The following is a 27,377-nucleotide window of genomic DNA, read 5'->3' as shown; positions in this document are numbered from 1 at the left end:
AAAAGTATGGACTACATAGAACTTATAGATGATTTGAATGATCCAATTATAGTGCCACTTTAACCACATTTCCATCCACAGTTTTTCTGCGAGTAAAGTCATACCTTGTAAAAGAAAATCACGACAACTATGATGGAAACAGGACATTTCGGTACAATTGTATAAATGTCGACAGATCGTTTGTTTGTTCGACATCGTGTGCTCGTTTAGTGTCGGTAAAGTTAATTATGCGAGAAATGCGCAAATATTGATCTAATAACCATCCTATTGAAGTAAACTTGGAGTCACGCAATGATATGGTATGTGGTCCTCCCACTACGACTCGGGAAACCATGCAGTTTATTAGGTTACATGTGAAAATGATAAACTTCACAAGGAGGTGAAAGTACACGGCGATGAGCTTGATGCTCCTTTCCAATACATTTTGAGGGTCTTACTCTAGTGACATCATGATGATTGATGCTTGACTGCCGTTTGACTGTAGACTAGCCTACCCACACTGTTGTATCTGATAGCTGTTGGCTCGAGTGCATGTGCCCAGACCAGAGTAGACACATTTGCTATTTAACAGTTTTTGTGACAAAATGGTTAAAAATGCAATGGGAAACACATTGAACTTTAGATTTTTATTCGGTACGTGAAAACTTCAACCAAAAAGTACATTTTGTGTGCACTACGTCATCACGTTCTGATTTTTATCTGCATCATGTACATTTGGTGGGAACACACCACTGGTGTGAAAATTAGTATGTTTTCTTCACGCATATATTTGAATATTCACATGGAAATCTTTTGCTAATTGGATGGAAAGCGAGCTAATAAATGAAAACAGCAGACTGCTGCCTCGCTCGGAGGTGTGTACAGTAGCAGAACAACAACGCAGCCACATGGCACATTACCGTTTTTTTCAATTGCTAACAAGCATCGGTCAATACTGAAGTGACTTTTTCAAAACTCTTCACACGGTCTACATTACCAACATATATTTTGGCCAAACAGTTCATCTCACCTCCAAAACTCAGTCACTACATTCATGTCCCAAATGTAGCTTGTTCGACATCAACACTTCCAACAATTCTCACTCAGGAAGCATACATTGTCACTCATAACACACTGACCTAAAAAACATTAACAACAAGGAGCAATACATAAACAATGAACTTTCTCTTTGAAGTTTGAATGATTTTTGACATAAATCAGTATTTCATTATAGAATAAGAATAAGGCCTTTCCTTTATTGACTGTACTAACGTACACAGTTGAAGTCAGAAGTTTACATACACCTTAGCCAAATACATTTAAACTCAGTTTTTCACAATTCCTGACATTTAATCCTAGTAAAAAATCCCTTTCTTAGATCAGTTAGGATCATCACTTTATTTTAAGAATGTGAAATGTCAGAATAATAGTAGAGAGAATCAATTATTTTCACTTTTATTTCTTTCATCACATTCCCAGTGGGTCAGAAGTTTACATACACTCAATTAGTATTTGGTAGCATTGCCTTTAAATTGTTTAACTTGGGTCAAACGTTTTGGGTAGCCTTCCACAAGCTTCCCACAATAAGTTGGGTGAATTTTGGCCCATTCCTCCTGACAGAGCTGGTGTAACTGAGTCAGGTTTGTAGGCCTCCTTGCTCGCACACGCTTTTTCAGTTCTGCCCACAAATTTTCAATAGGAATGAGGTCAGGGCTTTGTGATGGCCACTCCAATACCTTGACTTTGTTGTCCTTAAGCCATTTTGCCACAACTTTGGAAGTATGCTTGGGGTCAATGTCTATTTGGAAGACCTATTTGCGACCAAGCTTTAACTTCCTGACTGATGTCTTGAGATATTGCTTCAATATAGCCACATAACTTTACTCCTCATGAAGCCATCTATTTTGTGAAGTGCACCAGTCCCTCCTGCAGCAAAGCACCCCCACAACATGATGCTGCCACCCCCGTGCTTCATGGTTGGGATGGTGTTCTTCAGCTTGCAAGCTTCCCCCTTTTTCCTCTGATGTTGTTGTTTGTACAGATGAACATGGTACCTTCAGGCGTTTGGAAATTGCTCCCAAGGATGAACCAGAATTGTGGTCTACCACAAATCTTGGCTGTCTTCAGGAGAAGTGTATCTACACCCTGGCAGTCTTCAGGAGAAGTGTATCTACACCCTGGCAGTCTTCAGGAGAAGTGTATCTACACCCGCATCCAGTTAAGAACATCTGGTCATGTGGATGATGGTCACCTTCCACCTCCACGCAGAGAAAAACTCCTCTATGGGGTTTAGGAAGGGGATGTATGGAGGCAGGAATAGTACTGACATCCTGGGACGTGCAACAAAGTGGTGGAATGCCACATTATCCCACACAACAACGAAGGTAGGGGAGTTTCTTGCCCCTCTCTCCTCCGCTGGCACAAGTCGATTATGCAGCTCATCCAGAAAAGAAACGAGCCTCTCTGTATTGTAGGGGCCAATGAGTGGTCTGTGTAACAGCAAACCATCATTGGACAGTTCTGCACACATTGTGATGTTAGCTCCTCTCTGCCCTGGGACATCCACGGTTGCTCTCTGTCCAATCACATGTCTGCGGCGTGTTTCTGCCAGGTTGAATCCAGCTTCATCCACAAAGATGAATGTATGTGCAGTTTGCCTGGCTTCCATCTCCATTACTCTCTGAAATACAACAAATCCACAGTTTTACAGTACTTTACATTATCCATAGCTGTGTATGTACCCTGTTTGGTTATTGAACAGACATCTTACCTGGACATATTGATACCAGAGTTCTTTCACACGTTTACCGTTTCTCTCAAAGGGTACAGTGTATAACTGCTTCATCCTTAGTTTCTCTAGGACTCTGACAATTATGGTTGTGCTGACTGTATTCACATTCCCAAAAGTGATATTGTCTGCCAGCACTCTGTCCGGAATTTCCCACAGTTTTATTGTATTGTTGCCAATTACCACGTCGACAATGGCAATTTCCTTCGCATCCTTCGCATTCTGCCTACCCCTCCTGTGGGTGGCAACCTTTGGATCCTACTGAAAAACAAACAATCAATATATTTCAAAATGTCAGTACATGTAAAAATGTGAACATACTGTATTGTACTGCAATAATAGTTCAATTATCATTGAAGGATGCACATCTCACCTGTTGGAAATGTGTACTATTGATACAACTGTTGAACGCTGCAGATTTGGTTGCATCCTTAAACCAGCCTCTCTCAAAGAGAGAACATGGTTTACAACATGGTCAATAATTGTGGCCCTTATCTCATCAGAGACCACCGCTCTTGGTCTTCCTCTCCTTTGTCCTCCACGCATTCTCCCTCTCGCTCCCTGTCACTCTTCTTTCCCCACCAACCTGTCTTCCTTGATCTATGTTTCCAAACTAAATCATTCCGAAGCCGTCCTCTTATGTCTGTTTGGTAACGAGACTAAAAACAGGACACTTGGGTAGGTTTCACCTGAAATTGCAATCAGCTGTGTTTGGAATAATTACATTTTCTGCTGAGATTTTCTATATGTTTCAATCTGGTTACTGCAGAAATGCACAACATTTGCCATCATTCTGTTTTGAATGTGTTTTGGAAACAGTGTGTCAGCATTTGAAAACGTGCTGCAAATATATAGTTTTGCAGGTGATGGAGTATGAATGAGAAAAGAGTTCATGGATTTCAGAGAATGTGGTCATTGAAAGCATTTTGTGTGAAAGCAATGAAAAATGATTCACAGTTTGGTCCACATATACTTCTGTTCGCTGACTGTGTGAAGAGTTTTGACAATCTAACTTCAGATTTGACCATTGCATTTTAGCAATTGAAAAAAAAAACATAGTAACAACATGGCACATTAATATGTTCCACCTCCACCCCAGGTCCCCAAGCTGCTGTCTATGGAGCCTAGGAAAGGCTCTCGTTCAGGGGGAACCAGGGTGACCCTCAGGGGGGAGTACCTGGACACTGGCTCTCAGGTCAGAGTCAAGGTCAACGGCACCCAGGACTGCACCATACTCACGTGAGTCTTACTGTGTGAATTATTAAATTGTCTTCACTGTTGGACTTGTATGTTGCTGTGCTGAATCTGTAGGCTTTGTGTTACTCTAAAGGAGACAGTCCTGTTGAGTTGTTTGGTTATATCGTGCGTGAGGTATTGTTATTTCTTCAGCTGCTGCATATGGTGTCTGTTCAGAGGCTGTGTTTTGGTTCTTGGCTGTATTTGTTATGGAAACCGTCTTGGTGTGTGGTTTTATTATGCTGATTGTGTGTTATTATTGTGTGTGTGTGTGTGTGTGTGTGTGTGTGCTCCAGGCTAACCAAAGACACCATCGAGTGCACCATACCTGCGGCCCTGCACACACACACTGAGGCGGTGTCGGTGTGTGTGGAGTTTGAGGATATTCCCTGTCAGAGCGCTGAGCTTCTCACCCAGTACATCTATGAGAAAAACCCCACCATCAGCTACATCAAACCCAGGAAGAGCTACCTCAGGTTCACACACACACGTACAGTACATACATACTGTATAGACACACAGATGCACACACACACACAAACAGACACACACACAGAGAACAGTCAGCATTCTGCATTGTTCCATTGGTAACTCTAACATTCCATAGTTTCCATTTATCCAGTGTTTCATAGATAAACAACAGTGTTATATTGACAAATGAGAGTATGAAATCATGCAGAAAATATTATTGCATTAATTATACACCTCTTGTAGTTCCATTACACCACACAATCTCTCTTGGAGGGTTTCTCTGGAATCCGACCACAGAGATGACATACTGAGTTAATGTCTTCCTGATGCTCTGTGGCTTCTCCAGGCCTGTTTCTGTGTGTGTGTTGGTTTTAAATGACACCTCATGTGTGAGACAGACCTCTGAGAGAGAGCACAATGGGTCTGATTGGCATGTGTGCTGACACTGACTGTGTGGTTGTGTGTGCTCTCTGTCTCTAACCAGAGTGGCTGTCTGTGTTCCCTATTTCTGACCATATGTGTTTGCGTGTAGTTGTGTGTGCTCTGACCATAAGTTGTTGTGTGTACCAGTGGCGGTCGGACCATCACAGTGACGGGGCAAGGTTTTGACCTGGTGCAGAGCGTCAGTATGGAGGTGCTGGGCATCGGACAGGATGTGAGTCATAACAGGGAACCTCTCTGGTAGAATAGATTAACTCCTGAAGTATCTCACATCTTAGAAGAAGCTGAAAAACAGAAGTGAATTAATAGAATGGACTCCTCTTTCTCATCCTCATTGTCTTTCCTCAGGCCTGTAAAGTGCAGTCTTCCTCCATGATCACATGCTCCTCCCCCGCCTCCAGCCAATCCCAGCAGGCCACGGTAGAGTTCTTGCTGAATGGAGTTCTCTACACGGGAGATGGCCCCGCCTTTGACGGCCCAGACCAGGAGGAAGAGGAGGAGCCTCACAGAGGTCACTTCCTGTTGGAGTATGTGGAAGATCCTCAGTTCTTCACCGCCAACAAAGAGAAGCTGATCAAACACCACCCTGGAGAACCACTCACACTCATCATCAATGTGAGTGACAGCCCAGTGCACCAATGGGAGAGGGTGGAGCAGGATGAGAAGTAAAAAGCCCATTGACCAGGGAGATTAGTGGACCTGCTCCAGGAACTGTCCATTCCTGTCAATCTGGATGTACTCTGAGAATAGTAGAAAGACATGTCTCAATGGCTTTGTATTCATACTCTCTTTAAACAGATCAAAGACTGTGTAGCTCTGAATCATGACTTGTATTTATTTAAGACTTGGCTGTTCCTCAGAGATGGAAGTACAGGACAAGAACACCACCTCTAAGCAGAGAACCCAGTCAGCCATGTTTGTGTGGGATCCTGTCTGTATTATAGCTGACTAATGCAACTGCCACATAAACTACTGCCTCATATATGAGGGAGGGTTGAGGGTTGTAATGCTAACAATTGTAAAAACTGTAAATATACTGGTGCTGCTGATTTATACAGGCCTTGGTGCCGGAAGGGAGAGACAGACAGCCGAAGTTGCAAAGACTAGCAGAAATAGGGCTTTGAACATCGGTTGGTCTGAGTTCTTCTCTCTCTCCGTCTCTGCCCCTATCGCTCTCTTTCTCTCCTCTGCGTGTGTGTGTGCGTGTGTGCGTGCATGCGCGTGTCAGGATGGGGCCTCCTTACAGGAATGGCTGCCTCAGCCTTGTCTACTTGGGTGAAAGAGGGGAGGGGGGTATTCAATGTTGCTTCCTGTTTTCTTTGGGAAGGTGGATTCCACTTTGGGTGGACCTAGTTTGTGGAACACTGACTCGTGTGACTGTGTGTGTATGTGAGTGGGCTGGACCAGGTTAAGAGAATGTTGGGTGGAGTTGAACGGGTTTGTTTGATGGGGATTGTTGTTTGGTTAGATCCTATGTGAATGACCTCTGTTGGAATGTGGTGGGTTTTGTTTGCTTTCATCCCGTTTTGGCCCTAGGTATTCATTGTTCCGTGTGTGTGTGTGTGTGTGTGTGTGTGTGTGTGTGCGTGCGTGCGTGCGTGCGTGCGCATGTGTGCGTTCGTGCATGCTTGTTGACAGAGACCCAGGGGGTGGCATCCTGCAGAGGGGACAGGACAGTACAGGGTCCTGAGGGTGTAATCACAGAGGGGAAACACACTGGGGATAAACACACAACCTCTCCTCTACTCTCCTCTTCTGCTCCTCTCCTTACTCAGCCATGTCAGTCCACTGTTGTGTGTGTGTGTGTGTGTGTGTGGGGACCAGTGCTCAAAACACTGACTAAGGAGAGGCTGGTGTTGTGATGGACGGGTGTCAGTCCACTGTTGTGTGTGTGTGGGGACCAGTGCTCAAAACTCTGACTAAGGAGAGGCTGGAGAGGCTGGTGTTGTGATGGACGGGTGTCTACTGTTTGATTCTTTAAGATGAACTTTCACACAGTTTGTGAGGAGAAATGTTGTGAAACAGTTTGGCACAGGGATACTCAGTGTGACAGATGAATGACAGGCCTGTGTGTGTGTGTGTGTGTGTGTGTGTGTGTGTGTGTGTGTGTGTGTGTGTGTGTGTGTGTGTGTGTGTGTGTGTGTGTGTGTGTGTGTGTGTGTGTGTGCGTGGGGACCAGTGCTCAAAACACTGACTAAGGAGAGGCTGGTATTGTGATGGACGGGTGTCAGTCCACTGTTGTGTGTGTGTGGGGACCAGTGCTCAAAACACTGACTAAGGAGAGGCTGGTGTTGTGATGGACGGGTGTCAGTCCACTGTGTGTGTGTGTGTGTGTGTGTGTGTGTGTACCAGTGCTCAAAACACTGACTAAGGAGAGGCTGGTGTTGTGATGGACGGGTGTCAGTCCACTGTTGTGTGTGTGTGGGGACCAGTGCTCAAAACACTGACTAAGGAGAGGCTGGTGTTGTGATGGACGGGTGTCAGTCCACTGTTGTGTGTGTGTGGGGACCAGTGCTCAAAACACTGACTAAGGAGAGGCTGGTGTTGTGATGGACGGGTGTCAGTCCACTGTTGTGTGTGTGTGGGGACCAGTGCTCAAAACACTGACTAAGGAGAGGCTGGTGTTGTGATGGACGGGTGTCAGTCCACTGTTGTGTGTGTGTGGGGACCAGTGCTCAAAACACTGACTAAGGAGAGGCTGGTGTTGTGATGGACGGGTGTCAGTCCACTGTTGTGTGTGTGTGGGGACCAGTGCTCAAAACACTGACTAAGGAGAGGCTGGTGTTGTGATGGACGGGTGTCAGTCCACTGTTGTGTGTGTGTGGGGACCAGTGCTCAAAACACTGACTAAGGAGAGGCTGGTGTTGTGATGGACGGGTGTCAGTCCACTGTTGTGTGTGTGTGGGGACCAGTGCTCAAAACACTGACTAAGGAGAGGCTGGTGTTGTGATGGAGGGGTGTCAGTCCACTGTTGTGTGTGTGTGGGGACCAGTGCTCAAAACACTGACTAAGGAGAGGCTGGTGTTGTGATGGACGGGTGTCAGTCCACTGTTGTGTGTGTGTGTGGGGACCAGTGCTCAAAACTCTGACTAAGGAGAGGCTGGAGAGGCTGGTGTTGTGATGGACGGGTGTCTACTGTTTGATTCTTTAAGATGAACTTTCACACAGTTTGTGAGGAGAAATGTTGTGAAACAGTTTGGCACAGGGATACTCAGTGTGACAGATGAATGACAGGCCTGTGTGTGTGTGTGTGTGTGTGTGTGTGTGTGTGTGTGTGTGTGTGTGTGTGTGTGTGTGTGTGTGTGTGTGTGTGTGTGTGTGTGTGTGTGTGTGTGCGCCCATAGGTGCGTGTCAGCTGTGCCTATCTGAGCCAGACCATGGTGTCCCTAGTGTTCTGACTGACCGGTGGCTGTTTTTGTTTGGGTTTGGCACAGAAAGGACCGAGCGATCTGGATCTGGCACCAGAGGAATACTCAGTGATGATTGGCTCCTATCCCTGTGACATCAGCTTCCATAACAACCAGCTGTTCCACTGTACCATCAACGGGTCACTGGGCTCCAGTGAGGGTGTACTGCCTGTCACAGTGAGTACAACTACATCATATTCTAAGGCTACTAATTAGGACCACTTTATTATCATGATTTTGAATCCGTGTCCAGTTTGGTTTTATGTACTGACTTAACTATGTCCCCATGATTCAGCTGAGAGCAGAGAGACAAGCAGGATGACAGGCTCCTCTTGGTCAGGGTGTAATAGTAAACCTAAAGCTGAATTCTAATAGTTTATGTCTATTCATCTGTAATCTGTTCATCTCTTGTCTCCAGCTCAATCACACACCCTCATATACACACGTGCAGGGGATAACAGGCACACAAGCACGCACGCACGCAAGCATGTATGCAAGCGTGCGCATGTACACACATACATACACACACACACACACACACCACTACCTGGGTTTTCATTTCAATTCTACTGTTTCAGAAGGGACCTTGGGACAGTGGCCTTGTCCACATGTTTTGGTTTTGTGTCAGAAGTCTCTTTATAATAGAAGGACTCAATAAAGCCACAACCAAACTCGCTCTGATAAAGTCCCCACCTCTTCTCTTCCTCCCTCTCTCACTCTTTTCACTCTCTCTTGCTCCCTCCCCGCTCTCGTCCGTTTCCCATTTCAGTCTGTTTTGAGAGGGTATATTAGGGAGAAACAGACATCAACATTTTACCTTTGATCTGAGTTAGACAGTCAGACATGGCCATTCTATCAGTCTGTTACTCACAGATGGTCAGTGAGGCATGAGTCACGGAGGGAGGGGGAGGGAGGGAGGGAGGGAGGGAGGGAGGGAGGGAGGGAGGGAGGGAGGGAGGGAGGGAGGGAGGGAGGGAGGGAAAACACTCTCTCTCTCGCTCAGGATGTCCATAAATAAACACATGCAATTAGCAGACAAACACAGAGGGCAGGGGTCAAACAAGATGTCATAACACCAACGGTTGGGCAGCCCTCATCTCTCCTGAGAATGTGTGTGTGTGTGTGTAGTTATATTTGTGTTGTTTGTGTGCTAGGTCCCCCCAGTTTAAAGGGTATGCAAATGATTATCTTTGGGGCATTAAAACAACCCTTTTGATTTATTCAGTGACTTTTCAGCAGCATACCGCTACCTATTTTTACCTCTATTTCCCTTGGCTCAGAAGTGAAGCTGAGCCTCTGTATGGGGCGCTGTAGGGGCTTTCTGTACCCCAACGAAACAGGAACATTTCTATCCACCACACCAGTTCCACTCTTTTTTTCCTTTGTTTTTATGGTTTGGACAAATAAACAGTCAGACCAGAGAGAGACAATCCACTAGTTCCCCTCCTCAGTCTAGTAACAGAAGGTTATGGGGTTGTAGGACCAAGAGGTAGACATACTGAATTTCGGCAACAAGGTTGAGATAGAAAATTGGGTTAGTCAGTGAAAGGAACTGAGTTGCAGATGTGTTTTAGAAAACAGGGTATGAATATTGGACAGAGGCTGAGAGTCCATATTGGCCAACCAGAAAGCAGAAGTGGAAGTCAACCCTCCAGTCACATGTGGGTCATGTGGTTGACTCATACCATCACACACATTCCAGTGTGTGTGTGTGTGTGTGTGTGTGTGTGTGTGTGTGTGTGTGTGTGTGTGTGTGTGTGTGTGTGTGTGTGTGTGTGTGTGTTAGTCTAAATGTGTATTTGTCTGATTGTGTGTCAATGTGAGACTGTGTGCATTTCTATTCTCTCTTTCAAAGACCTCAGAGTCTATGTTACAGACCTGCTAAACACTGTTCTGTCCCCAATTCCCTATTTCCTCTCTCCTCATCCCTCCGTCTTCGCCCCTCTCTCTCCCATCCCTTGCCCTCTCTAGGTGCGGGTGGGTAACTTCGAGAGGATCATAGCCAAGGTGCAGCTGGGAGGTAGTGAGCTGGCCATTGTGGTGTCCATCGTGGTGTGCTGCGTGCTGCTGCTGCTGTGCACTGTGGGTAAGTGTTTGGCCTTGTGTCGCCACCGGGGGTGTTGGATGCTTGGCTGCCTTGGCGACGGATGCTCCATGTCAGGGAGATAAAAGGATCTCCGGAGTCAGGGTCTCCCCCTGTCTACACAGCACAAAGACACCACTGTTGTGTGTGTGTGTGTTTGTGTTAATTCTCATGCGGTTGTATGTCTGTGTGTGGCTGTTTTTATTATGTGTGTCTGGGTGTGTGTGTGTCTCCGACAAGTGTGTGTTTTCATTTCTTTCCAGAAGTTGTGTATGTATGGAGCTTTTACAAATGGAGTATGTCCTGATTCATTACAACATGTCAACCTGTGATAACAGGATATGGCTTCAAAGACATCTATTTAATGACTCTTATGTCTTCTCTCTGTTTCTCTCCCTCATACTTTCCATCATTCCCCTTTTCTCTCTCTGTCTCTGTCTGTCTCTCGCTCTCTCTCTCTTTGTCTCTCTCTCTCTCTCTCTCAGCTCTTGTGGTGTACTGTACTAAGAGCCGGAGGGCGGAGCGCTACTGGCAGAAGACTCTGCTGCAGATGGAGGAGATGGAGTCCCAGATCAGAGATGAGATCCGCAAAGGTGCAGTACCACACACACACACTCACTCACACATGCACACACACACACACTCATACGCATGCACACACACACGCTCACACACACGCTCACACACACGCTCACACACACACACACACACACGCTCACATGCACTTGTACTGAGTTGAAAAGGCAGGAGTGTGTGATCCGTAATGCTACCAGCAGGTCTCCCTACACTTAGCCATGTTATTAGAGCTCCATTGAATTCTCTCTCATGTTCTCTGATGTTCCTGGGGCTGTGGCAGTCATGAAAGTTTGTCAGCCGGAGATTATCAAGTAAATAACTGCCGGTCTCATGGTAATTGACCGTTAATTAACATAAACACATTTAGCATCTCTTGGCTTCCACGCACAGCCTACAAGCCCTGATGCAGACCTTTGGAACATTTTTTTAAAAGTCTAATAAATCCATGTAATATAGCCTACCCCTTCACAATAAATCCATGACTTATTTTAGATGGGTCTAAAGAAATATGATATGAAGGAAATGTAGTCACAGAAGACTACATTTCAGAAGAACAGAATAGCATACTCTGAGTTGTCCTTATGTTAGGCCCTGATTTGGCTATGCCATATGGCTGTAGAACACATTAGTTCATTTAGCAGACAATATTTGCTAAGAATTCCGTTGCATAATTTTATATTATTTTATATGCAATTGAACATAGCTGAATAAAATAGAAAGGATATTTTCTCAAAATTATTTCAGAGGGAGTGTGCACTTGTGGCTATTCTGTGTTGAGTGATTAACAAAAAAACAGGTCCCGCTATATGCATAATTTAGAGTTATTTATGCAATTTTAGTTGTGATACAAACATTGAGCTGTATGTTTTGAATTCAAATTTTTTTTGGGCCTGCATAAATGCGACTCTAATGATGATTTGAAAAAAGCAGCATGAAAGGCCGGAGCTCTGCTTTGTTTCTTGCGCAGGCTGCACACACTTCATCAGTCTCTCATTCACAATTTGAAAAGCACTTGATAATGTTCTCATCAGGCCTCAAATTTCCCTGTGGCATCCCCCTTCATGGCCCCTAAAAAAATCCATGCCTTTTGCGGCCAGCCGTTGCCCTTGGGATGAATATAATAGTTATAATTCCCTTCTTCCCACTGCCAGTTGCCGTGCTCTTAAGCACCTCTCACTCACGTGGCTCTCTCAGATATCTAAATTCTTATTAGCCAATGCCGTCACGTGATCAGGTCCTTCTCACAGGCATCTCAGCTCCGAAGTAGGCTACAAGTGAAGACAGACACATCTGGGACGCAACTGCGCGCATCCTTCTTATCGAATTCCAAGGCGCATATTGAAAATGTTAGAAGAACTGTCCACGTTTACTTTCGTCAGCCAACAAGATGAGAAGGCCTAACGAACAGCAAAAGCACTAGCCTATGTCAATCTAATATCTCCCATTGTGCAAACGTCGACCTATTCTGTCCAAGAAAGAAATATTCCAAACATAGTCTGGGACAGTTGTGGGATGCGAAAGCTACCAAATTAATACAACCACTAGCATCAAAAAAACTTTCAAAACCCATCAGGCTGATGCAACAGATCAGAACGTTTAGCTTAACATATTGATAAACTATTAGGCCAATTCTTCGCATTAGAAGCGCAGCAATGTTCAGCAGGCTATAAGCTCGAATGTTCCAAAATGCAATTAATTAGCAGGAAAACATCATTCTCAAAAGTGACTGTGAATGCAATTATTCATGTAATGCTTTAGTATAAATGTGCATTTTTATGGTGAAAATGATCTTCCCCAAACTTGAAACTCACGCGCCACCTATGTACAGTGAGTAAAGTATTCAGGCCCCTTGACCTTTTCCACATTTTGTTACGTTAACAGCCTTATTCTAAAATGTATTAAATAAAAAAAATTCTCATCAATCTACACACAATACCCCATAATGACAAAGTGAAAACAGGTTTTTAGATGTTTCTACAACTTGATTGGAGTCCACCTGTGGTAAATTCAATTGATTGGGCATGATTTGGAAAGGCTCACACCTGTCTATATAAGGTCCCACAGTTGACAGTGCATGTCAGAGCAAAAATCAATCCGTAGAGCTCAGAGACAGGATTGTGTTGAGGCACTCCACTAATCAGGCCTTTATGGTAGAGTGGCCAGACGGAAGCCACTCCTCAGTAAAAGGCACATGACATCCCGCTTGAAGTTGTCAAAAGGCACCTAAAGGAATCTCAGACCATGAGAAACAAGATTCTCTGGTCTGATGAAACCAAGATAGAACTCTTTGACTTGAATGCCAAGCGTCACGTATGGAGGAAACCTGGCAGCATCCCTACGGTGAAGCAGGGTGGTGGCAGCATCATGCCATAAGGAGGTTTAAGGAGGGACTGGGAGACTAGTCCGGATCAAGGGAAAGATGAATGGAGCAAGGTACAGAGAGATCCTTGATGAAAACCTACACAGGACCTCAGACTGGGGCCAAGGTTCACCTTCCATCAGGACAACGACCCTAAGCATACAGCCAAGACAACGCAGGAGTGGCTTTGGGACAAGTCTCTGAATGTCCTTGAGTGGCCCATCCAGAGCCTGAACCCGATCGAACATCTCTGGAGAGACCTGAAAATAGCTGTGCAGCGACGCTCCCCTTCCAACCTGGCAGAGCTTAAGAGGTTTTGCAGAGAACAATGGGATAAACTCCACAAATACAGGTGTGCCAAGCTTGTAGCGTCATACCAAAGAAGACTGAAGGCTGTAATCGCGGCCAAAGGTGCTTCAACAAAGTTCGGAGTAAAGGGTCTGAATACTTATGTAAATGTCATATTACATTTTTGATTTGCAAAAAATGCTAAAAACCTGTTTTTGCTTTGTCATTATGGGGTATTGTGTATAGATTGAAGAGGGAGCAAAACAAATTAATCAATTTTAGAATAATGCTGTAACGTAACAAAATGTGGAAAAAGTCAAGGGGTCTGAATACTTTCCGAATGCAATGTATGCCAGTTAGGCTCTACATTGGTTGTTAAGCGGATTCATTTGCTTAATTTTAAGAAGATATTTTCCCAGTTTAGTTGTGATACAAACCTTATCAACATACAGGCCTATGGGCTAGGCCACATGAGGTGTGATACAAACCTTATCAACATACAGGCCTATGGGCTAGGCTACGTGAGGTGTGATACAAACCTTATCAACATACAGGCCTATGGGCTAGGCTACATGAGGTGTGATACAAACCTTATCAACATACAGGCCTATGGGCTAGGCCACATGAGGTGTGATACAAACCTTATCAACATACAGGCCTATGGGCTAGGCTACGTGAGGTGTGATACAAACCTTATCAACATACAGGCCTATGGGCTAGGCTTCATGAGGTGTGATACAAACCTTATCAACATACAGGCCTATGGGCTAGGCCACATGAGGTGTGATACAAACCTTATCAACATACAGGCCTATGGGCTAGGCTACATGAGGTGTGATACAAACCTTATCAACATACAGGCCTATGGGCTAGGCTACATGAGGTGTGATACAAACCTTATCAACATACAGGCCTATGGGCTAGGCTACATGAGGTGTGATACAAACCTTATCAACATACAGGCCTATGGGCTAGGCTACGTGAGGTGTGATACAAACCTTATCAACATACAGGCCTATGGGCTAGGCCACATGAGGTGTGATACAAACCTTATCAACATACAGGCCTATGGGCTAGGCCACATGAGGTGTGATACAAACCTTATCAACATACAGGCCTATGGGCTAGGCTACATGAGGTGTGATACAAACCTTATCAACATACAGGCCTATGGGCTAGGCTACATGAGGTGGGTGACTGTGATTTTAAAAAGTTGCTAAAAAAGGGGATGCACTGTGTCTTGCCTTTCTGCACACGCTGGGCATCATTCACAAGTGAAAATACATCATTCATAAGGGAGAGGCTAATATTGTCACCCATCAGACTATTCTTAATTTAATCTTGTCTTTACATATGGTAAATAATATGTGTGTAAAATTAGTTTTGATTTGGAATGGACCATTATCATGCACCTGTCTAGGAACAGGGGCAGGGGGAAAAATACATAAATAGCGAATGGAGGACACTTTTCCCGTGGATAATTTTTATGGCAATCAGGTAGGCTATACTCCTGCTGTAAAGCGAAGAAATGTGATTCATATTAGGGAAGTTGAGAAATAAATATAGTCGGCCTAGCCTATTGAAAGCTGATTGGCTCTCATGAAGTGTTTGATTAGATTTTGAAAACATTTGCATTGATGTCAGAGTGATTAGAGGGACAATAGAGCGCTGAGTACCAGGCAGTTAGCATGTTTGGTAGGTTACTAATGACCATCAGCAGTATCAGAGCTTGAATAAGCCTAGTTATCGTGACTAAATGGTCACATGGAATTTGACTGCGGTCATGACTCGTGACTGCCTGTGTGGTTATAATACGGTCACCATAACAGCCCAACCTGGCCAAGGCTACATGAGGGAAGACAGAAAACATGGACCATCACCTAGAGATAGGGCTTTTGTGTGTGTGTGTACATGTGATGGCAGCAGTTGAGAGGTTTATGCTTAGTAAGTGTGACTCACAAAACACACAGACTGAGTACTGATCACTCACTCACTCACACACACACCTACACACAAACATGGTGGTGACACACGGCTTCGGTAATGTATACCCCAAAGGGGCGAAACGGTGGGAGTGTCAGAGGAGGGGGAGATGAGGAGAGAGGAGGAAGGGAGAGGGGTGAGGAGAGGAGGGAGGAGAGGAGGGAGAGGGGAGAAGAAGGGGAGAGGAGGGGGAAACGAAGGAGGGCCAGTCTGAAGGCCACAGAATGTCTGAGCATAGATAAATAGGGATGAATAGAGAAACAGAAATGGAGGGAGAGGGGAAAGGAGGGAGGAAGATGGCCATGAGTCAGGGATGTGTCTGTGGAGAGATGTGTGGGAGGAGGGGAGGTTTGTTGGAGGACACAGACAGTTGTGTGGGTGAGACCAGGGTAAGTGTGTAAGGGGCGAGGGATGGGTTTGAGAAGGGCAGAACAGGAGGGAGGAGAGAAGGGAAGAGGGGAGAGGGGAGGGGAAGAAGGGAAATTGCAACGCTAGGGTTGTGGGGTTCGATTCCCATTCCGAAAAAGTTTTAAAAAATGTATGCACTTGCTACTATAAGTCCCTCTGAATAAGAATGTCTGCGAAATAACTAAAAAGTAAATGTAATGTACTAAGGTGGCAGTGGAGAGATTGACATATTGCAGGGACCATCCATCTAGATGAATGAGAAGAGTTTGGTATGTGTAGGAGTGATTAGGGACAGTTCGAAATTTGCTGGGGTGGGTGGTCCAAACTAGAGGAGGGTTGTCTAACTTGTTTTTTTGCTTTGGGGAGGGTTGTGTTTTTTTTATTGGGCACAGGGGAGGGTAGTGCGTCTTTTCCCTGGTTTACATTTGCTCTTTTGCAGGTTTTACTATATAATTTATTCCTTCCTTGTAACATGAACGCTGGGAGTCGGGAAGCAAGTTCAGGGAGTGTATTTAATAACTAATAATAACTAATAATGAACATAGAACTAAACAAGAAACACGGGTAGCGTACAGACATTTATTTCTTTTTGTCGTTACTTTTACCTCTTTTTCTCCACAATTTTGTGGTATCCAATTGGTAGTTAGTCTTGTCCCATCGCTGCAGTGCATCCTCCAAAACACGACCCCGCCAAGCCGCACTGCTTCTTGACACACTACTCACTTAACCTGAAAGCCAGCCACACCAATGTGTCGGAGGAAACACCTTGCACCTGTCGACCGTGTCAGCGTGCACTGCGCCCGTACAGACATGAACACTGGAACAGAAACAAGAACTCCTGGGGAAGGAACCAAAGGGAGTTACAGATATAGAGAAGATAATCAGGAAGGTGATGAAGTCCAGGTGAGTTTGATGAGGCGCTGGTGTGTGTAACGATGGTCACAGGTGTGCGTAATAATGAGCAGCCTGGTGACCTAAAGCGCCGGATAGGGAGTATCCGTGACAATCCTAGCAAATTGTCCTCATCTGCTTACATGCGCCTCCCATATATATCAAGATGTTTTGGTACTTCCCTTATGCACTACGCTTTTCCACATGCTAACGTTTACTATACCATACCACAGTACAATATAGTCTACCAGTCTAACTGTCTATCCTGCCCTCTATACACCATTCATAGTGAATAGTGGTAGGTGGATCATTGGTGACCGGCCGCCTTGATTCAGTCATTTGAAATTGTGTTTTTTACATTGGACAAAAGCAGAGACACAGAGTTACAAAATGGTACATCATACACTGCATTTGAGGCACAATGGAAAAGTAATTCTGCTTTGAAAGTTGATAAACTTGTAACCTGACTTTTGAGAAAATTACCTTTGAATGTTTTGGTACCTACTGGAGAGATCTTCTTTGTCTGCACCCATTCAGCATCATTTACACCCTCTTAAGCCTTAGCCCCACCGATCTCTTTAAGGGTTGACCCGAGCATTCTGTCCTAACAACAGCAGTAAAGAACCCAAGCTAACTGGTTAACTTTGGCTAGCTTGCTAGCTACTTCCAGACACAAATGAGAGAACAGCTCACTGACTATTTTACTTGCCCCAGCAGAGCTGGTTCGGCAATTTTTATGTTATCCAAGGTGACTGCAACTGTGCTGCTGGCAACAATCTACGCTTTTTTGCCAATGTTTACTGACACCGGACATATTCAACAGATGTTGAGCATTCGTTATTCTGCGCTCTGGCAGACTTAAACGAGAGGGCTCTGAAATCAGAGTAGATAGCCATTTACCAGCTACGTCTATCAACAGTTGTCGCAGTGACATTCCTTTGAAATGGTTACTTGCATAGTGGAGTCTTTTGCAAGCTTGGTAAACAATGAACAATAATCCCAACATGAATCTGCAGGTAGCTAACCAACCAGGTTCAATGTTTGTTCAATGTTAGCTAGCAAAGCAAATGGCACTGAGATATGAATAATAAGATCATACATGTAATGTTAGCTAGCGAGCCAGCCAGCTAACATTAGCTAGCTGGCTAACAATACACTTTAACTTGAAATGGAAACAACTTTGTGTCAAAATTAGAAACGTGTAATATCTGAAAATGTAGCTAGCTGGACTTTCTTACCCGTATACATCATGGATGGATGCTACTCCCTGTCACGGATGCCATCGTTGCCCTTAGTTTGATGATGTAATCCGAAGGCAGGAGTTTTCTCCATCACCTTAGCTATCATACTCTAATTAAACTGATTTCAAAACTCGGTCCTCCAGAAAGTGGAGAGCAACACTTATGCAGTTCTACTACGCGATATATATATACATATAAATATTTATTTTATTTTTAAAGCCACGTTAGACAGGATTACCTACACATACTGACCAGTTCAAATAGACAGATGCGTGCTATATGACAGACCAATCCGAACCCATCTCTTGGCATGTCCAGCCCACTCATTATCTCAGACAATCATGACTAGCGGGAAGGTTGCTGGCTTTTTCTCTGGTTAAACCAACTAGGCTCGTAATATAACAATTTTATTTTGATCTACAGTTGGCATACAAGTTTGTTATTAAGGAACATGAAAGTTCACATGTTCCAGAATGCATTTCTGCCAAAAAAAATGCATTAAAAAAAGTTTACGTTCAAATGCCTAGTTTCCTGAAACGAGTCACATTTGTCCAGATCTGCAATAGGCTAACTAGTAATCATATCACATATAAAAGCATTCAAATCTGCATACATTTTCAATATGAATCCACAAGAATCCATTGTGCAAGAAAGAACAGTGAAGACATGAAACACTGAGCTCAAAAAGCTCCCTTATTGATCTTGTTTAGGGACAATACAATTATCCTACCTAGACTAGCCTACAACATACAATGCAATGAATAATTGCATTATTGTTTTCAAGTGAGTACAAAATTCTACTCTAGGATCAGTGGCGATTTTAGCATGTAAATCTTGGTTTGCAAACTCCCCAAAAATGTTTAGATGCATGCCAGCATAGCCACTGCACAACACTACATTAACAATACATTAATTGCACTGTAACGGTGCCAAACAGTGCCCACAAATTGTTAGGGCCTACATAAAGCTGTCCCAACAGCGGAGCTTTCCTTTCAGCTCCATGGAGTGAATCCTTACCACCGCTACACCTGGCTATCAGCGGAGCCTCGTCTGGCAGCTAAACAGTTAATTCAGACTCATGACTTTTTAAAACCATAGTTGATATTGCTGGCTTGCTTAAACAAATGTGGTTTCTACTGACTCCTTGTGGATTTGTGTAAGTCTATAAGAACTTCATTGTCCTTCAATAAGGATAATAATAACGAAAACCAACATGAGTTTTGACTTTTGAACTATACACAAACATTATTACATTTATGTTCAGTAAATTCATAATGTTTGTTCTTATATGATTAACACTCTCTAAGTAGCTCTACTTTTAAACGAGCTGCAACAAGGTAGGCCTATTCATTCAGCACTTTCAAAATGGACACCAACAAAAATTCAGATCGATCCAGACAGAGAGCAAGAGAGACGCGGTTAGCCTACCATTTGACGTTTTTTATTAGGCCTACAGTGGCTTGCAAAAGTATTCACCCCCCTTAGAATTTTTAATATTTTGTTGCCTTACAACTTGGAATTAAAATTGATTTTTGGGGGGTCTGTATCATTTGATTTACACAACATGCCTACCACTTTGAAGATGCAAAATATTTTTTTATTGTGAAACAAACAAGAAATAACACAAAAAAAACGGAAAACTTGAGCGTGCATAACTATTCACCCCCTCAAAGTCAATACTTTTTACAGCAATTACAGCTGCAAGTCTCTTGGGGTATGTCTTTATAAGCTTGGCACATCTAGCCACTGGGATATTTTCCCAAGCAATATCTGCCCAAGCAATGGCTTTTTTCTGGCCACTCTTCCGTAAAGCCCAGCTCTGTGGAGTGTACAGCTTTAAGTGGTCCTATGGACAGATACTCCAATCTCCACTGTGGAGCTTTGCAGCTCCTTCAGGGTTATCTTTGGTCTCTTTGTTGCCTCTCTGATTAATGCCCTCATTGTCTGGTCCATGAGTTTTGGTGGGCGGCCCTCTCTTGGCAGACTTGTTGTGGTGCGATATTCTTTCCATTTTTTAATAATGGATTTAATGGTGCTCCATGGGATGTTCAAAGTTTCTGATATTTTTTTACAACCCAACCCTGATCTGTACTTCTCCACAAATTTGTCCCTGACCTGTTTGGAGCGCTCCTTGGTCTTCATGGTGCCGCTTGCTTGGTGGTGCCCCTTGCTTTATGGTGGTGCAGACTCTGGGGCCTTTCAGAACAGGTGTATATATACTGAGATCATGTGACAGATCATGTGACACTTAGATTGCCCACAGGTGGACTTTATTTAACTAATTATGTGACTTCTGAAGGTAATTGGTTGCACCAGATCTTATTTAGGGGCTTCATAACAATGGGGGTGAATATATATGCACACTTTTCCAATTTTTAATTTCTTTTAATTTTTTACATTTCATTTCACCTATTTGGTGTATGTCCATTACATGAAATCCAAATAAAAATACATTTAAATTACAGGTTGTAATGCAACAAAATAAGAAAAAGGCCAAAGGGGATGAATACTTTTGCAAGGCACTGTATCTAAGTCTTTACTGTGTTGTAGTGTCAATAAATTGCGTATCTGCTTTCACTGGACATCAGTTTTAGAAAACTATCACAAATAAACAGCACAACACGGAAATGTTAATTATCACTTAGCAACGGCTATGGAGCAGAAAGTGGCGCTCTCGAAACCATTTATACATAGTTTTGGGCCTGTGTTCTGGGATGAGACTGAGAGTTGTCTTAGGTGTTCTAAACTGTATGTAACTTAATGTCCTGTGACCCTCTGGTGTCCTTCCAGGCTTTGCAGAGCTACAGACAGACATGACAGACCTGACCAAGGAGCTGAACCGCAGCCAGGGAATCCCCTTCCTGGAGTACAAACAGTTTGTCACACGCACTTTCTTCCCCAAGGTGAGTCAGTTAATCACACACACACACCTCTTCTTCCCCCAAGGTGAGTCAGTTAATCACACACACACACACCTCTTCTTCCCCAAGGTGAGTCAGTTAATCACACACACACACACCTCTTTTTCCCCAAGGTGAGTCAGTTAATCACACACACACCTATTCTTCCCCAAGGTGAGTCAGTTAATCACACACACACACCTCTTTTTCCCCCAAGGTGAGTCAGTTAATCACACACACACACCTCTTCTTCCCCCAAGGTGAGTCAGTTAATCACACACACATACCTCTTCTTCCCCCAAGGTGAGTCAGTTAATCACACACACACACACACACACACACACACACACACACACACACACACACACACACACACACACACACACACACACACACACACCTCTTCTTCCCCCAGGTGAGTCAGTTAATCACACACACACACACACACACACACACACACACACACACACACACACACACACACACACACACACACAGTCAGTTAATCACACACACACACACACACAGTTAACACACACACACACCTCTTCTTCCCCCAAGGTGAGTCAGTTAATCACACACACAAACACACACGTCTTCTTCCCCCAAGGTGAGTCAGTTAATCACACACACACACACCTCTTCTTCCCCAAGGTGAGTCAGTTAATCACACACACACACACCTCTTCTTCCCCAAGGTGAGTCAGTTAATCACACACACAAACACACACCTCTTCTTCCCCAAGGTGAGTCAGTTAATCACACACACACACACCTCTTCTTCCCCAAGGTGAGTCAGTTAATCACACACACACACACCTCTTCTTCCCCAAGGTGAGTCAGTTAATCACACACACACACCTCTTCTTCCCCAATGTGAGTCAGTTAATCACACACACACACACCTCTTCTTCCCCAAGGTGAGTCAGTTAATCACACACACACACACCTCTTCTTCCCCAAGGTGAGTCAGTTAATCACACACACACACCTCTTCTTCCCCAAGGTGGGTATCACCTTACTACAACCATTAGAGAGAGATTTTCCATCCAAATATTTTTTTTACAGTTTACATTGAAAAGGTCTTCATGTATCCCAGTTATTACCGTCCCAAAACTTGACAACCATGGTGTGGTTTAAGTCCCTTAAGAAGAACATATATTTGTTGGAGGTAAAAATATTCTCCTCTCTGATCCATCCTGTTGGACAGGTGTAGATGTTCTGTCTATGCCTCTGTGTGTTTCCACAGACAGACAGAGATACAGACAGACATAACAGTGTGTTTTGTATTCAAACAACGGGCATGAAGTTTCCAGCCACAAGCATGACGTTTCCAGCCACAAGCATGACGTTTCAAACCACAAGCATGACGTTTCCAGCCACAAGCATGAAGTTTCAAACCACAAGCATGATGTTTCAAACCACAAGCATGACGTTTCCAGCCACAAGCATGAAGTTTCAAACCACAAGCATGACGTTTCAAACCACAAGCATGATGTTTCAAACCACAAGCATGACGTTTCCAGCCACAAGCATGACGTTTCAAACCACAAGCATGACGTTTCCAGCCACAAGCATGAAGTTTCAAACCACAAGCATGACGTTTCAAACCACAAGCATGATGTTTCAAACCACTAGCATGACGTTTCCAGCCACAAGCATGAAGTTTCAAACCACAAGCATGACGTTTCAAACCACAAGCATGACGTTTCCAGCCACAAGCATGAAGTTTCAAACCACAAGCATGACGTTTCAAACCACAAGCATGACGTTTCCAGCCACAAGCATGTTTCCAGCCACAAGCATGGCGTTTCCAACCACAAGCATGATGTTTCAAACCACAAGCATGACGTTTCCAGCCACAAGCATGAAGTTTCAAACCACAAGTATGACGTTTCAAACCACAAGCATGACGTTTCCAGCCACAAGCTTGAAGTTTCAAACCACAAGCATGACGTTTCCAGCCACAAGCATGACGTTTCCAGCCACAAGCATGACGTTTCCAGCCACAAGCATGACGTTTCCAGCCACAAGCATGACGTTTCAAACCACAAGCATGACGTTTCCAGCCACAAGCATAACGTTTCAAGCCACAAGAATGACGTTTCCAACCACAAGCATGACGTTTCCAGCCACAAGCATGACGTTTCAAACCACAAGCATGACGTTTCCAGCCACAAGCATGAAGTTTCAAACCACAAGCATGACGTTTCCAGCCACAAGCATGACGTTTCCAGCCAGGTCACCCGTGATACAAGTCCGTATTCGGCGTTCATCCATGTCTGAGGACGTCGGGAGTTGAAGTGGAGACCAGCCACTAGGGGCAACAGTGAGCACTGTTACCTTCAAGTGGATTTAGGTTTTGCTAGGGTGTTGTGGGTGGTGATGGCGGATGAGCATAAGCACCTGCCTCTGATTCCAAAGGTTGCAAGTTCAAATCAAGTTCAAATCCAACTTTAACCCTTACCTTAAGCATTCAGCATTGATGCCTTAACTTAAACATTTGGAGGAGTTAATGGCTAAACCTAACCTTAAACTCTTCGAAATGTGTAATTTGACGTTTGCAACGACTTAGAAATTGGACTTTCGAGAAACATGGATGAACGTCTAATTCTGATGTGAGAGTGTGAGAGCTAGTTGGAAGTTTCAAGGACAAGGAACAATGCTGGGCACTCGCACAAAAAAACATACCCTACACAGAGCTACACACACACTGGCACACACTTGTGAACCCACCCACACACTTTAGTTCGCATGCACATTCTTTAGTACAACCATCCGTATTGAAACACAGCAATGCACATACAGTATCAGCACAGACTCTTGCAAACACCCACACAGTCTATTGTATGCACACACACTTGTTCGCAGATAGAACTGCATACGTTTGTCGAGGTGGACAGTGTGTTTTTTAGATGTGAAGGAAAGAGCTGGTATACTGTTGAAAAGCTGCTATGATGGAACATAGTACCTTATGTTGTTACTTCACTAGTCACACACACACACACACTCACACACACTCACACACACACACACACTCACACACACACACACACTCACACATACACTGATGCAGGATAAACACTTGCATCGTTACCTCAGTAGGTTACTGTCTCCACAGGTTTACAGAGACCAAAAACATACAGCAACACAATACTGTTCAATTAACTGCCACAAGACAAGGGCAAACCACAGTCTCATACCTCTATCCCATTGACACACACTGAAACACACACATGCACACACTCACCTTGCTGAGTCTGTGTATGTGTGCGTGGGACAGCTCATTTAATTATTTGACTCTGTTGGCTCTGACCCTGAGAGCAATGGTCGATGTGTCCGGCCCTTTCTCTGTTTGTCTCTAAATACGTCTCGCGATGTAATGGTTCTGTCTCTCTGTATGTTTACCTCAGATGTGTTCGGACTATGAGAGGAGTCTGGTCCAGCCCGTCTATGAGAACGACGCCCTCGGTCCACGAGCCCTCCCTGAGACACACCCCCTTCTGCAAGACTGGCAGGTATAGAGTTAACCCCCTGAAGTGTTCCATATCCATTCTGCTCTCCTCTACCTGGAGCGCCTCCATTCTATTCCTCTACTTCCTCGTTCCTTTGATTCACAACTGGGTCACACTGAAGATGATAAAGTCTCCACGGTGAGGCTGTTGATTAGGAGTAACTGTAGAAGGAAAGCACAACCATGTGTATGTGCTTGCGTGCGTGCCTTAATGAGTGTGTGTGTGTGTGCATGGATGGGTGTGTGCGTGCATGCGTGTATGTGTCTAACTGTGCAGACGTGTGTATGCATTGCATTCTAATGCCCATTCACCAGCTGCCAGTCCTTATGATTCAGAGAGTTTTTACGTTGTCAAACACTATCCCAGCCCACCCAAACACTGGCAGGTTGTTGACACACTTCCCACCGTCTCCATGATGATGATGGCACAGCACTCATTCTACCATAACCATTCCGACGTGTGTGTGTGTGTGTGTGTGTGTGTGTGTGTGTGTGTGTGTGTGTGTGTGTGTGTGTGTGTGTGTGTGTGTGTGTGTGTGTGTGTGTGTGTGTGTGTGTGTGTGTGTGTGTGTGTGTGTGTGTGTGTGTGTGTGTGTGTGTGTGAGCTCTACTATTGCAACAATGCATGGTTTTGGGTCGACAGCCAGGGGAGCCTGTCTAGAGGTGAAAAAGGGTTTCAGATCCTCATTATTTTCCCGGGAAGTGTTTTCCAGGTCACGGCGTCCAAATCTCACAGGCGGCCATTTATCTTAATGGACAGCCCTGCTCTCCTTCTGTCACTGTGGAAACAGGAGCATATGGCTGCAGTCCAGAGGGAAGACTTCATCAGAGCACTGCTTAGGTGCACCGTTAGACAGGATACATCTGCATTAACTAGGCTAGGAGTGTTTAGAAGACAGTACTAGAAAGCACCTGGGGAATGTGATGATGTTATGAGAAAGCCGGTGGAAAGCGATAATGAATTTTAGTGGTCATACTCTGGTATGAGGTGGATTTGGATTAGCGAGGAGTCTGATTGAACAGCGCCCGGTTTCCTTATAACGTGTTTTAACGATGCATCTTTCCTGCAACTGCCAAAAATGTAACATAGGTTTCCCAAAACACCATGCAGAGATAACGTTCGCTAAGTGCGTTGTTGAGGCATGTGTTGATACTGATAGGATCGAAAGAAAGGCAACGCTGCTGTTTTAATCAATTGCAAGGACATTGGCAACTTTGTATTTGTAGTCAACTTTGTTCGGAAGTTATCGGTGGTTCCAAAGAGGCAGATAACCAATGTGATTTTATGTTTAGCGGAAATCTTCTGTGTATAAAGTGCCGTGGTAGGGCAAAAAAGCATTTATCGATGTACTTAGATGTTCGAGTGGCAGGTGTTAGATTATGAGGGTTTTCAAGGGAAACATTAATAACGATGTTTTTGGGAAACAGCTTGGAGATGTAACGATGCGCCTACAAAGTTTCTAACGAACGATGACTTAGCCTTATAATGCTTTTGGTGAACTGGGCCCTGATTGGTTCTATACACATAACTCTCTCTTTTCTCTATCCTTTCCAACTCTCTCTCTCTCTCTCTCTCTCTCTCTTTCTCTCTTTCTCTCTTTCTCTCTTTCTCTCTTTCTCTCTCTCTCTCTCTCTCTCTCTCTCTCTCTCTCTCTCTCTCTCTCTCTCTCCTCCCCCAGCCCTCTAACACAGCCAAGCCTAACATGGAGGAGGGAATCACTCTCTTCTCAACTCTTCTCAACAACAAGCACTTCCTGGTTACCTTTGTTCATGCACTGGAGCAACAGAAGGACTTTGCAATACGCGACAGGTAACCATGACACCAATTTGTACTTCAAACCCAAAGTACCGTGACTGACTACTATACAACTGATTATGGTTTTTGTCATATTTGAATTTTGTAGCATGTTAGTAGAACATACGCAGCAGGTTAGGATAATTCATGTAGCAGGTTAAGAGGATTAGGTTTAGGAAAAGGGTGACGACTGATTATCCTATACACTTGGGCGGCAGGTAGCCTAGTGGTTAGAAATCCCTGAGCTGACAAGGTAAAAATCTGTCGTTCTGCCTCTGAACAAGGCAGTTAACCCACTGTTCCTAGGCCGCCATTGAAAATAGGATTTGTTTCTTAACTGACTTGCCTAGTTAAATAAAGGTAAAATATAATAGTGGCCAGTTTAGTAGGTACACCACCCTGTTCACAAAAATGGTTTGCTCCTAAAGACAGTGAGTCATGTGGTCATGTCTTACTATGTAAAGCAGGCGTCGAGGCATTCAGTTACTGTTTGAGTGAATGTTAGAATGGGCAAAACGAGTGACTTTGAGCGTGGTATGATCGCCAGTGCCAGGCGCAACGGTTCCAGTATGTCAGGTTCCAGTATGTCAGCCTCCTAGGCTTTTCACGCACAACCGTGTTTAGGGTTTACCTAGAATGACAAACAAAACACGTCCAGTCAGCGGCAGTCCTGTGGGAGAAAACAGCTTGTTGATGAGAGGTCGAAGGAGAATGGTGCAAGCTAACAGGCGGGCCACAAACAGGTAAATAACTGGTGTGCAGAATGGCATCTCGGAACGTACAAGTCGTCGGTTTTTGTCATGGATGGGCTGTTGCAGCAGATGACAACACTGGGTTCCACTCCTATCAGCAATATACATGAAGAAGCAGCTCCAGTGGGCACGCGATCATCAACCCTGGACAATGGAGGAGTGGAAAAACATTGCCTGGTCCAACGAATCCCGGTTCCTGTTGTGTTATGCTGGTGGCAGAGACTATTTGCAATCCCCTCCCCTCTCCACACCATTGCCACTCTCT

At 44.4% G+C, this 27,377-nt stretch overlaps 1 protein-coding gene across 1 annotated transcript in view; it reads left to right on the top strand.

Annotated features, from left to right (window-relative positions):
• The window catches only part of LOC112222240 (plexin-D1-like), a 118,275-nt gene that overhangs the window by 69,078 nt on the left and 21,820 nt on the right, over positions 1–27,377 (top strand). The window contains exons 15-24 of the mRNA XM_042304015.1: positions 3,867–4,006; positions 4,300–4,479; positions 5,045–5,129; positions 5,264–5,530; positions 8,350–8,499; positions 10,294–10,408; positions 10,891–10,998; positions 20,942–21,054; positions 24,465–24,569; positions 26,245–26,375. Coding sequence (XP_042159949.1) covers positions 3,867–4,006; positions 4,300–4,479; positions 5,045–5,129; positions 5,264–5,530; positions 8,350–8,499; positions 10,294–10,408; positions 10,891–10,998; positions 20,942–21,054; positions 24,465–24,569; positions 26,245–26,375 — 1,394 coding nt within the window. The remainder of the gene's footprint in view (positions 1–3,866; positions 4,007–4,299; positions 4,480–5,044; positions 5,130–5,263; positions 5,531–8,349; positions 8,500–10,293; positions 10,409–10,890; positions 10,999–20,941; positions 21,055–24,464; positions 24,570–26,244; positions 26,376–27,377) is intronic.

Source organism: Oncorhynchus tshawytscha, linkage group LG22, assembly GCF_018296145.1.
Source record: "Oncorhynchus tshawytscha isolate Ot180627B linkage group LG22, Otsh_v2.0, whole genome shotgun sequence".
In the NCBI taxonomy this organism is placed as follows: Eukaryota; Metazoa; Chordata; class Actinopteri; order Salmoniformes; family Salmonidae; genus Oncorhynchus; species Oncorhynchus tshawytscha.
Note: the sequence above shows the minus strand (reverse complement) of the source record. Positions and strands in the feature narration are given on the sequence as shown.